Source organism: Rhinolophus sinicus, linkage group LG15, assembly GCF_036562045.2.
Source record: "Rhinolophus sinicus isolate RSC01 linkage group LG15, ASM3656204v1, whole genome shotgun sequence".
Taxonomy (NCBI): Eukaryota; Metazoa; Chordata; class Mammalia; order Chiroptera; family Rhinolophidae; genus Rhinolophus; species Rhinolophus sinicus.
In genome coordinates this window covers 5177117-5190706 of record NC_133764.1, presented here as the reverse complement: position 1 = coordinate 5190706, position 13590 = coordinate 5177117, and the positions used below count along the sequence as shown (strand labels likewise).

Sequence of the window (13590 nt, the reverse complement as noted above, 5' to 3'; positions counted from 1 at the left end):
CTTGGAGAAGATGGATGGAAAAACAAACTCTGACAAGGCTCACATGTTTGTTTTTCTATTGAGTCTTTAGAAAGAATGCTGCTGTCATTATTTAGCATAGGGAAAGAAAAAGTTCCACCTCATTATCAAATTCAATATTTCTGAGCCTGACTTACAGACATCTCTAAAATACATCTGCTTTTTGCATAGAGTATAGTATAATTAAAAGTAGGAACAAAAAGTTTATCACTTGGGCCAAGTTATATTTCTGTCCACTTTGGGTATCTGTGTCATTTTAGCTCACAAAATTCAATACTATCATAAGTGTGTATATTGTTTATTAGAAGGACTATTCATATTTTATATCTGAGTATCATCTCTTGAGAGTAATAATAATTATCTACTAATATAGAAACATGGTAAAATAGAAAAGTAAAAATCTTATAATAGGTGTCTAATAAATATTTCTCTGTTGGTATATTCGTGCCCTATATCTTAATCATGTGACTATGGGGGGGGATGATCCATTTACTATTCTATTAAATAAATAGAACTATTAAATTGATTTTCAAACTGATTATGAGACAAAGATTAATGTAAATTATATATTTATTAATACCTTTCAGATACTTAAACTAGGAATAGTTAGGCTAGTTAGGCAAGTTATTTTATAGGTATGACATGTGAAATGAAATGATTTGGGGTTGTCAGCTTTACAGTAAGTTATAAATAATTTCACTACATTTGTCTGCCTGACATCTTCCTACTTTCTTCTGGTAATAGAATTTTTCTTTCTATGGAGAAAATAATACTTGTAGTTTAAGTTGGATAGTGTGTCATGCATGTTGTCTTTCCATCAACACCCTTCCCGTGCTCACAGGACAGTCACGTCATCCCCTAGCCATGATACTTTCTGGCCATGATGGTTCTGGACTTTGCTTTTGGAGCTATCAAGAACTAAACTTCCTTCTAGGGTTGCTAGGAGGATGAGAGTCTGGGGCTGCCCGTACCATTTTTCCTGTTTCATGGAGAGAGCCTGCATGCAGGTATGCACCAAGCAGATTTGAGATGGAACGAGCCAGAATCCTGATGGCATATTTTATACTGAATCCAGTAATTTTTCAAAGCAGGTACTACCCTGTTGTAAGAGAAAAAGACCCGTTTTTATGTGGGTTTTATTTGTTTTTGAGCTAGTTTGAGTTATTGTGTTTTTGGTGTTTTTTTTACCATTTGCACCCCCAAGAGCCTGAGTACTGTAACAGATCTTAGGATTGCTATAAGAGGGCAAGAAATGTGAAGGAGTATCTGACTGATTGGAAGGAAGATGGTGAGGTCGTGAACCTGAATAAAAAAGGAAAAAATTAAAATGAACAGAATTCCAAAAGATTGATGGATTTTTATGAGGGAGAGACTGAAAGAAAAACTTCTTTTGAAAACATAGCGTAGACAAAATAAGTTGTTTGCTGAAGGAAAAAGCACAGTATTATTTACTTGTTTGCAACACATTGCTCAGATGTTTGAAATTTTTATAGTCTTCATGTATTAGGACGTTGGAGGAAAAGGTATAGACCCACGGAAGGTTGGCTTAAACAGGAAAGGGCAGAGGTGGAGCCATGGACATAACTTGACCCAAGGAATCAATGTTCAATCTCTCCTCCACTTCCCTTGTATCCTGTTCCATGGCCACAGGCAACTTAACAGAAGGGAGGACATGTTTTCCTGGGCTTTGGTTTGTAAAGTCTCAGTTTGAGTCTAATACCTACTTCGTAAATCAATCACTGTATCCAGACCAGGGGAGGGCGGGTAAGATACTAGCTGTGTGGCTATTTGGGACCCAATGAACAGAGCCTTCTAAAAGAAGGGAGGTGGAGCGCAAGCCTGGCCCCTGAACCAGTGTGGTCCGAGCAGCTGTCCAAATTGTGTTCACTACAGTATATTCAATGTAGTGAGGAAATATTAAAAAGTGGCAGAACAATATATTCTAAGAGTTCGTAATACTGCACTTGTGTTTTATTCTCAACACAAATAGAAGGAGCTCTGCTTCACTCCTGCAGAAATAGTTGGATCCAACTGAAGTGATAATGACATTATGAAAAGAAATTATTATAAAGCACAGGAAAAAATGTGAATAGACTAAAGCCAGCTGTACGTTCCAAAGTGTTTAAATTTCTCATCTAAATATACTATGCTTTATGTTTTGGAAATGTGGTTTGAATATCTAAACCAAAGCAGTAAACCTAACTGAAAGGCATTATAGAAAATACATGAAAAACAGAATCAAGTAGCATGATGAGCTCTGATCCCTTGGTGCTAGGAAGAATTGTCAAGCCCTCACTGAAATGAACCATAAGGCTTGGTTAGCATGGTATTTCTACCCAGATGTTGCTTGTCCTGATAAATTTAAGCATACATGGGAGTCAGAAGTTGCTGCCAAGCTATGGCACCCTGAAGTTCAATTGCCACGTTCTAGACCTCAGTTCCCATCTTTGGGTGGCTGACTTGCCAGAAATGTAGAAAAATAATAATATATTTTTTCATCCAGATGAAATAATTCATTGGAATTCCTGAACAAGGAATTCGCACTCACACACACAAACGTACACAGACTTGAGAACTGCCAAGATATTATTTATACTAGAGCTTCTGTGTTATATTAGATAGCACCTTACCAGCATTTAAATAATGGGATTTGTCATTGGAATCCTCATTTGTTCTGTGACATTAAATTAGTAGGTCATGTGACATTAAATTAGTAGGTCACCTATAGAATGCATTTGAATATTGGGGAAGCGAGGGAATATAAACAGACAGAACATTTTAATTACATGTAACTTGAACTAACTCAAGGTATATAGATTCTTACAGGTAAATAATTTTTAACACTTATAAATGGTGTATTATTTTTAAATGAATGTAATACAATCTGCAAAAATACTACTGGTTCATTTAAGGAATTATTTTTTGGATGCCAATTTCCATAGCTCTCTTTAACATTAAGAATATAAATTCTCATATCTCAGGAAGCCTGCCATTTAGATCATTAGATAAGATGAACATATTGGAAAGTTAAATACTTTTAAATAGTGGCACATTGAAAATAATAGAGAAGAAGCCTGTATCAGTTAGGGTTTGATCAGAATGTCAGAACCACGATGAGTGATGTAACAGATGTATTATAAGGTTTAGGCCTGATGTGTGATGTGATCCTGGGAGTTCAGCCATCTCTATAATGTTGTTGAACCTGGACCTGATGCTGGCTTGATGTAAGCAGAGCCATCAGTCAGGAAAGTAAAGCAAGAGCAGCCTGGAATCCGCAAGGAAGAGCTGAAACTCAGGAGAACAAACTGGATGATGTGTCTGTGTCTCGCGTTTCCAAGCCTGCAACTTTGATGATGCAGGTGTCCTGCAGAAGAGCTGGTGCACTTGGCCATGGAATAGCATGGAGACTTGGCCCAAGATTATAAGAAGTGGACGAGATCAGGGATCTGCTGAAGCACAAGGATATCTGTCAGGAGCTGGGGAAGCTGCAAGTTCGGTGCCATTCCAGGCCAACAAAGCAAACCAACAGATCCACAGTTGTGCGTGAGCTGCAGTAGTGCCTGACCTTTCACCAGCTTTCCAATAGTAAACATGGCCGCCTCTTCATTTCCACCTTCCCGATCTCATACAGGCTTCTCTTGTGGCTATCCCTCACCTGCAGCTAACTCTACAGGAAAGGGGATGCTGGGCTAACTTGATGAAACATAGCCATCAGGGTTCCCCCCTGGTTGTCTTGACACTCGGATGCCACTTTCAGTCACAGTTAACTTCCAAATAGAGCCATAGCAAAACCATGTGTATGTCAAACACAATGAAACTATTCCTCTTACAATCTGAAACAGTGGCTTTGAAGAATGCAACTGTACATTTAACAAGTGGTTTTCAAGGTGGATAAAAGTGGAACTGTGCATATTCCTGACAGTTAATGCATATAATTTTTAAAATGTGCCTCTCCTGGGAAATTTTCCTCTGAAGAGTATTAATTCGTACTCTCAAAATTAAAATGAAATTTACTGTGGAAAAATTTGTAGAACTAAAGCAGAAGAGAAGAATTGTTTCATTTTGTATTTAATGTTTTCTATCTTTTTTCCAATCTTTCTGCAGTTTTTCGAGGTGCCATTTGATTCAAACATGAATAGGACAAAGAACAGACCTCTGGTTCGTGGACAGATCAGGTAAAAATCAAGAATATAAGTCTGTTTCACGTTATAGAACATTCATTTGTTTGTTCATCCTGAGTCATTTTCCAGTCTTTTGCCTTCAGTTGTGAAGTCAAAACAACACCCCCCCACCCCCTTCAAAGGGTTATATTGGTGGAACCCAGTATAACACAGTACTTTTCAATTCTAATCAAAATGTACTACAGAGCACTGAAAATGGATCTAAGATTTGCAGTTTTGTTGTGGGAGTAACTCATGCAATAGACTTCTTATTCAGTTCAATTTTGGGACATGGACTGGTTTCACTTGGAAGGGATGAAGGTAAAAACATTCCATTAGCACAGATGATTTCACACAAGTCCATATAGTGTCTCAGAAGACAGTTACGTCTGAAGCCTTATTTTTTCAGATAAACTGATAATGGTGTTGCATGCCAAGTAAATTACTGCCTCCATTCTGCTTTCCAACAAATTCAATTAAGTAGAACTAAAAGGCATATAAATATTTTAATATCACTAATGGTTAATAATTAAACATTTTACTTCCTAGAGACCTCGAAACCAGCATTTAAAATATTTTTTTAATTCAATAGATCTCATAAGCTGAGAAGAATAAAAAGAGCCAAATGGTTTATACTAACTATTGTAAATCAGTGAATGTGCTTTTCATGTTTCCAGGCAGTGCCCTCATGGAGCTTAAAGTTTATTGGGGTGACACCGGTGGATCAAATAATCACACATATTAACCAAACAGTAAAGGAAACAAATGCAGATATAGTCAATACGTCTATGTAAAAATGATTTTTAATATGAACTGTTTTTAGCCATTCAATTCTTAAATGAATTTTAAATACCATTTTATTGATAGGGGCAATAGAGCTAGCTAAAAATATATAAGAACAGAAATCTCATATCTACTGATATTTTACTTCCTTTTTTGAAATATAAGTAAAGCTATTTGCTGTGTTTACGTTTAGAAAATATCAGAGTAGTTTTATCTGAGTAAAGTTGTTTTAGAGGGCAGAATGCAAACTCTGGAACCCATCTCCAAAGCTAACAGCTGCTCTTTCCACTCGTCATATCACAGGTAGGTTCCTACTTATTTGGAAATTCTGTCCAGTCGTTTTTCCTCGGTGAAATCCTACTCTCCTTTAGAACCAAGGGAAATACGGACAGGCCCGCAAGTAACGGTAATCAGATAAAAGCCCGTCATTCTACTGGTCGCTCCTCTTACTTTGCCTGGTGTGGCCATTTCCTGCACTTGGAAAAGCAGCACTTCCTGGATGGACATCGTGGCTTTGGCTGTTGGTACCGAGAGTGCCCTTTCTTTAAAAGAGAGAGGCCACAAAACAGTTACTAGTCTTGTTAAACTTGTCACTTCATCTTTTGTTTGCAGGATGACCCAGGCAGAATCTCACTTATGATCACCTTCACTGCTATTTCAAAGAGCAAAGTAGAGGCCTGAAAAAAAAAAGACTCAAACTGACTTTTATATTTAAGATAGATTTCATTAAACAGGTACGAGGAGATGTTATGAGTCTGGGGCAGAAATCTTGCATTGAGAAGCATAATTTTAAAACTTAAGACTTTATATCTTGTCAGTTCCTATTTATCATAGTAAATTATTATCTACTACACAGATATTGTGTGAGTAGGTGGCCGTAAGGGTGTAGTAGAAAGTCTTATAGACTGTCCATTAACATTTATTTCTCAGCCTTGGTGGTTTTCACATTCTTAACGGCCATCGGCTATATAAATACAAAGTATAGCCAATTTAGTTTGAAATTCTCTTTTTGGTATTTACTACCCCCTTTGGTTTGGGCTTATATGCCTTGTTGAATCTATACAACTTCATAGACTTCATTACAACTTGGCGTGTAAAGTGTGAGCCCGTCATTGTTGCTGAGAGGCAGTGTAGGAGGAAGTCTGGGAAAAGATATCAGTGAAAGTTTTGCTGGTGACAGCCATTTCAGCCTTTATAGATAGCTTAGTTTCTAGCCATTCTAAAGACATTCTATAAACATTGATGGAGAAAATGTATTTCATTAACTTTTTCAAGTGATTACAGTTCATTTTGAAATTTTTTATTTAGGTGAACAAAGGTATATTCTAAGGAGCTAAAGTAACATAGTAATATTTAAGGAAAGAAACATGTGCCTGGACTAGTTGTTCTGTGATTTCTTGAGGACCTGGCGAAATAACCTAAAGGAGCCTTTTGCTTGTTGGGGCATGTCCATTCTCTGTATTTTTAGTCTTTTCTTCTAGAAAAACGTGGCGGGGTGGGTGGTCACTGAACACCTTACAGAGCTGACTAGAACGTAGTGCCTTTTGGTTTGCTTGTTTAATATATTCTTTATTCCAGAAAGGATTGGGAGGTATCCTAAGACTGTCATAGTTAAATAGAAAAATAGGTAATGCAAGTCAGGGTTATGAAAAATAGAATTTGGGATAAATGCTAAGATCACAAGAAAAGATTATCAAATTCGCATAGTTAATAAGGTTGAACTGTAAAACTCATTCTGCATTTCCTGGTGGAATCACAGTTGCATCATAATGATAACCATGAAAGAGATGCTGTTCAGTTCCCCCCAATACTTAGGTGAGAATACTGAGGACCCAACTATTATAAATAAGTGGCAGAACAAAACGTCGGCCTAGTCCATGGGACTCCACACCCTTAGTTCCTAATGACTACATATAGCTGTCTCTAAAAGTCTTTGTCCGTGAGAAGAAAATACCACTCAAGGGAAGTCAAACCTCTACCTCTCCGTTCTTAGAAATCAGAAAGGACCCTTGGTGATGATATTAGAAGAAAGCCCTCAGGGACTTCTGTAGCAAATAGCAAATCTCTCCTCACAAGCCAGAGACAAACTATCGAAGAACAAACATCTCTTAGTGAGAACCATTTAGTCTGTGTGGCCTTGAAGCATTTGGGGACAAGGAAGCCCTTGACCAGCCATCGTAGCCCAAGGATACATCTCTGGCAGTTCACTTGTTCCAGGTGCTAAACAGAGACAGTGAACGAAAGAGGAGAGAAGGTGCCAGTGTTATGTGTGTATCAGATGATGGTTAGGATCAAAGGAACGTGCTCTGTCACATAGGATGATTGGAAAGTGGGCTCAAGGTCAAACGTTCATCGGCATTTGCCCAGGACAGTCCTGGTGTACATGTGTTGTCCCAGCAGAATTAGTGATGGTGTCCCTTCTCACTCTCAACAGTGTCCAGTTTGAATGACAACTATATGGCATCAGATATAAAGGGAATGAGGGTGATGATTGTGATGTTCACAGGATTTCCTTATTTTTAAGGCTATTTGATACACATTCCAATTGCTTATTTTGCCTAGAAGAGGAAAAAAACACATACATGGAAAGTATGATGTATCTAAATCAGTTTGTAGGTAGACACTGCAATACAAACCTCCTTAAATAGCATTTTAAAAATGACACTCAATATCTTTATGTTTTCTTACAAATTGGAAATGATGAATTAGGTCAATTGACTTGTTTGGACATTTCTGGCAAAAATGTCAAGGCTCTGGGTGATTGTTTCGAGGACGAACTTGAGCTTAGAGCTCCCTTTTATTCTCTGGCAACGCACCTTAGAATTCCTATGTCACATATCAGGAGCTCACATTGAAGGTGAGTAAACCCACTTAGTCGAAGCCGAGGACTAAAAGTCATGAAATGAAGGTAAATATCAGAGAAGTTTACCCTCTTATCCGGCAGTCATATCGCTGTAGCCAGTTTTAATTTGGTGGCTGGAGAAAGTTAATTAGCAATTTTTAAAAAATGTATGGAATAAAAAACATCTCAGTCTTCAGATATTCTTCCTATGGTAATCATAGTCTAGTGACAATGTCATCTGACTGACTCTAAGCGTGGTCAAGTCCTTGAATTATTCTTTCCACAGCAGCACGTCCTCACATGTAGGGACCATAATTCCAACCTTGTTCATCTCACAATGTGGTTATGGGGATAACAGTAAGATCAATAAACTCATGTAAATAAAAGTTCATTGTTGGGGAGCGGGCTTAAAACATTAGAGAAATGTAGATTTGTTTGTAGAACTTGCATCTGTTTTCAAAATTTGCTTTAAAATAAATATTTCAATACTTATCAGGGAATAACATAAAAAATGAAATTCAGATTAGTTTCGAGGGTTAGGGCAAAGGAAGCAAAACACTTGGTAAATAAGAGAATTTAGAAAGTGAAGGTTATATGTTTCCATTATCATGTTTAGTTGGTAAAACCGCTCAGTGGAAAGTAGACAGTGGCAGGTTGTTGAATCCTTCATTCATATTATCATCATCAGGACATGTTTATGGGGAAAGTTGTCCCTATGGAGAAGTGTTCTGGTTGCTAAGGTTACAAACAGGTAAATGGCATGGTCTCCATTCTCTTAGAATCCATTGAGGAGATGGCAGCTCACATGTGTAAGAAAACTAGCACTGATGCCGTTCACTCAGCAAATGTATTTTTTAAATGCACCACCCAACCAGGCACTGTGCTAGACACGGCAGGGCGGTGGTAAGTACTGAGGGAGGGGCGTGCCTGAGTCGTGTAGGAGTGCAAACAGGACAACGTAATCCAAACTGAAGAGGCCAGGGGGAACTTATCAGAGGGACCTAAGTCTCAAAGCTGAGAACCAAAGATGAGTGAGAACTTAGCCACTCGAGCTGTTGTTCCTTTCCAGACGCTTCCTCCTCTGCTGGCTCCTGTGCTGGTGGTCGTTCGCCTCCTTCTCATCTCTCCTGCAAATACTACACTCTGCACTGTCTGTGCCTCCAGCCCAGCTCCCTTTCCTGAGCTTGGACTCTTGGAAAATCTCCTTTGGGATGCACCTCTAGGCATCTCAGAGTCAATAAGTACATAGGGTGCCAAAAAAAAATGTGTACGCATTTTAAGAAAGGAAAAAACTATATTAAAAGTATAATATTCAATATATACTGATAACAAAAGATGAATACAAGTCACATTTGACGTCTGCAATTACAAGAGGTGCTCAAAGTGGTACCATCAGCGTCCATTATGATTATGGTGAACTACAGCTTGAGCAACGTTGACCACAGTGTCCACTTGTATCGCTGCGCATGCTGTTTCAATTTCTTCCCGAAGTACCACCAGTGTAGCCGGTTTTCTACGGTACACCACATCCTTTAAGGTCTTCCATAGGTAAAAGTCAAGGGGAGTTAAGTCGGGAGAATGTTCTTGAATTTCAAATGCCACTTCAAAATGGTCTTGCGCTCCTCAAACAACAACTGTGCTTCCGCCATTTTCTTTGTCCTGCCTGTCGCATGGTGATGCTAGCATTCATTTGATTTGAGTGAGCGTCATACTACACATTGCTACTGAAATTCAATTCAACTTCAACAAGTAATACGTAGATAGCATCTCTTAAAATGTGTATACCTTTTTTTGGCACCCCTGGTATATACTCCAATTCATCATTTTCTCTCCCCAACTGTCTTTTTTATTATATACCTGTTAATTTACATTCCACAGTCAGGGACCTGTAAATATTCTAGACTTCCTTTTTCTTTTATCCCCTTCATCTGATTATCCAACAAATTGTGACCTCTCAGCCTCCTGAATTACCCTGGAACCTTTGCTGTCTCACCCCACTGCTTTCGTTTCAGACTGTCATCACTTTTGCATGGATTATTACAACAGACAGCATCCCAACTAGTTTCTCTCCGTTTTTTCTAACCCTCTTTCCATCTGTCTTCCATTCGGCTGGCAGATAGGGTTTTCCTTAAATGGTCACATCGTTTTCTGTCTTTAAACTTTTGGGGTGTTCTAACTTTTTTTTTTTTTTAATATTTGTTTTCATTATTCACTGTGTCATACAAGGCCTTTCAGGGTCTGGTCCTTCCCAGTTCTTACAGCCTCATCCCCCACTATGTTCACCTTTTTTCACTCATACTTTTATGTTGTATATTGTGACTTAGTGGAAGTGCTGATATTTTTCGCTAAAGTGCCATGCTTTCTCTCTCTCTGCAAGGTGTGCCTACCTTGCCCTTTCACTCCTGGGTAGGTTTTATGCTAAGTGTTACTTCCTCTGGAAGGGATAACTGTTTCCATACGGCAGTGAGGTGGTGTCGGGTGTTTTGCCTTGATGTTCCTTGTGCAGACCCCCGTCACAGTACACTGCTTAGCACACTGTAGTTACTGTCTGGTTCCTTGTGCCTCTGTTATGTCGTGAGTTTTTCCGAGACAAAGATTGCGTGTTCCTCAGAATGGGCTATAGGATCACAATAGTGAGCCAGAGAGACCTGTTACAGGCCTAGGGCTGAGGTGATGATAGCTTGGACTGAGGCACTCACGGTGGAGGTGAAGTTTTGCTGTTGCTCAATTCAGAATTGAGACTGGCCACCATTGTCTACAAGTTCAATTAAATTGTGTCTGCTTTTCAAAGCCTTTTCCCTCTGTCCTGTGGATCATTCGTCTCCCACACAAAAACCCTGCCCATCCCTGCCTCTCTGCCCTTGCTCCTACTGTTCATTTCTACCTGCCTTCCCCCCTTTTCTGTCGTCTACAACTTTCATTTGCCCCTTAAGGAGTAGTTGTCTACTGTGCGTGTATCTCCATCTTTCTTAAATTCTGCAGCTCTGTGTACAGGTGCCACATAACTCATTTAGGGTAGTGTAGCGAAGGAGACGTGAGAACCTAACCCCCGGGGGAGTAGCAGCCCCGCTGTCCAATGGAACCTTCACAACTACCAGAGCGAAATGCACATTTAGTCAGGTTGCCGGTGCTCGGCCTCAGAACGGAATGGAGTAAACCCTGCAGGGCAACAACACCTGTTAGAGTTCTCCGTCTCCTCTGCTAAGAGTCATCCTCCGGCAGCATGGTATGAAGCCCAGCCATTGAAATACAAACTTTTCTTTTGTTCCCCCATTTAACTTAACTCAGTGATTCTCAAACATTAGTGGACGTAGTTATTTTTTCTGGAATTGTACACACATACCTTGCATGTTCTTTATGGATAACTTCAGGGCATTTTGCAGGCTAGTTTTGAGTATAATATACTTTCGCCTTAGGGCTGACCTAAATACACTCAGTAGGCCGCAGCTCCACTGTGTTGGAAGATGAACCTGCATCCGCTCCCTGTCTTTCCTTTACGGGGCTGCCGCCATTGGTCCGTATTGTTTCAGAATATAGAGGAAATGACATTGGATATGTTTAATAAATAAGGAATACTGTGTTTCCCCAAAAATAAGCCCTAGCCGGAACATCAGCGCTAGTGCATTTTTTGGATCAAAAATTAGTATAAGACCCAGTATATTATATTATATTATATTATATTATATTATATTATATTATATTATATTATAATAAAATAAGACCGGGTCTTACATTAATTTTTGCTCCAAAAGACGCATTAGAGCTGATGGTCTGGCTAGGTCTTATTTTTGGGTAAACACGATAGTAAAATCATCGACTGTGTTTGAAATAGTCAGTTACAATATAGACATACCCTTTACATTTTAGGCAATAGAAATTTTCTGTAATTTTTTTTTTGAGAATCAAAGGGGAAAATCTTTACAAATAAAATACCATTTAATGAGAATAAAATCTATGAAATGACATTTTAATTCATTTCATTTTCCCAAGGAGAATTCGGAGGACAGTACTTTCAATTATCTCTTTATTATCTACATAAAATGCCAATTCTGTATGTCTAAGGTATCACTTACAGTTAAAAAAAAAAGGAAGGAAGGAAAAGATTGTCTCCCTTATTAACTGTTTGGGAAAGTACTGCTTTTTCTGTTTTCCTCACTATTGAAAAGAAAAGGCATTTTTTTATATTAAGCTGACATGTTTAAATTCATCCTAACTCTTGCAGGGACACAGAAGTTATTAGTTATTCTGGTTGTCTATTCTGGAGAGCACTGTGGCCTTACGATAATTGCAGGTGGTCAACAGAAACATCCCTTTGCAGCTTCTATTTACTAAATGTAATTCCTGTGGAAACCCTTGACCCCATGGCTTTCAGCTTTTTCCTTCAGCTCTGGGGCCTTTGTGGTAGAATTATTTATCAGGGTCTTTAATGGCTGGGGGCCACTTGGTGCATTGGAGGAAACTATGCCTCACATCGCTCCGGAAGCATCCCAGATGCTCATGGATAAACCTGTAGTCGCAGTGTGCAGGCGCCATTTGCTCCAGCACCTGCGTCTGAGGATGTCTGGAGAGAACCGAGTGCCCCAGAGGGTCAGCATGGCACTGGTTTAACCTCTCGTCCTGGCTCCTCAGCACAGAGTTTATTCCTGTTAACTTGGAGCCAAACCACGGCATCTGTTCCCCTGAGGCTGCATGTAAGCATGGCCACCACGTCGCAGCCTAAGGGATCCATGCGTGAGGGGTAAATGGAACTTGTCACAGGCAAAAGCAAGAAGTGGTTTGTCTTTGACACCTGAGCCTCCTGTTTCTCTGCCATTTTCATATCCTCACTAGTAACGTCCTTCCTTTCACCTCTTATCACGTAAGTATCTAGTTTCCTTGAACTCCTTTCACTTAATGAAGCTCTGTGGCTACTTGCAACATTGGATAATTGGATAAAATGGATTTAATAGTTTTAGGGTGGCCACGGGGAAGGGTCATAAGAAGAGGTGTAGTTAAAAGTGAATGCCCCCTCACAGACAAGTTTACTGGTTACCAGAGGGTAAGGGGGAAGAGGGGGTGGTAGAAAAGGGTAAAGGGGATCAAAAATATGGTGATAGAAGGAGAACTGACTGGGTGGTGAACACACAATGTGATATATGGATGATGTAATACAGAATTGTACACTTGAAACCTATGTAACTTTACTAACCATTGTCACACCAATAAATTTTAATTTTAAAAAATCAAAAAAGAAAACGAATGTCCCCAATAGTTCTTCTTCTTAAGATACACCTCATTTCTTCTTAGGAGGACCAAGTATTTTTCCACTGGTATAGCTGCCAGAATATAACACCTATTTTTGGAAGTTGTTGGGGCCTATAGAACCCGTGGGACCCTGTTTCTACCTTATGGTCTACAAGTTCTAAGACCTAAAGACCAGCTTGCCTGAGAACAGGGGTTCGGCTCAGACTCTCCTTGGGGTCTCTCTCAGTACCTCCTCCAACCCACTGCCCCACTGAGTCCTTTTCTTCTTGGCTGACTTACTGTTTGGACACGTGGTTCTTCTGTTCTCTTTTTATCGCCAGACTTCTAGAAACAGTGGCCCACTCACCACTTCACCAGTTAGAGTTTGGCTTCCACCCTCACTACTCGTCTCTGCTTTTCTCTGTCCTTCCACTTCATTTTTCTCTCACTGATTTGCTCTTCTGATCCCACTTTCGCTTCAGTTGACTCATCATTAACATGGTAACCTCAGCCTTCGCCCCCAAGGTCTTCCAGCTGAGGCCTCTGTCCCAATTCCACAAGCTT

General features: G+C 39.5%; 1 protein-coding gene across 1 annotated transcript in view; it reads left to right on the top strand.

The window, feature by feature from the left end:
• COX10 (cytochrome c oxidase assembly factor heme A:farnesyltransferase COX10) overlaps nt 1-13590 on the top strand; it is a 125471-nt gene that overhangs the window by 83822 nt on the left and 28059 nt on the right. The window contains exon 5 of the mRNA XM_019712524.2: nt 4123-4193. Within this exon, the coding sequence (XP_019568083.2) occupies nt 4123-4193 (71 nt within the window). The remainder of the gene's footprint in view (nt 1-4122; nt 4194-13590) is intronic.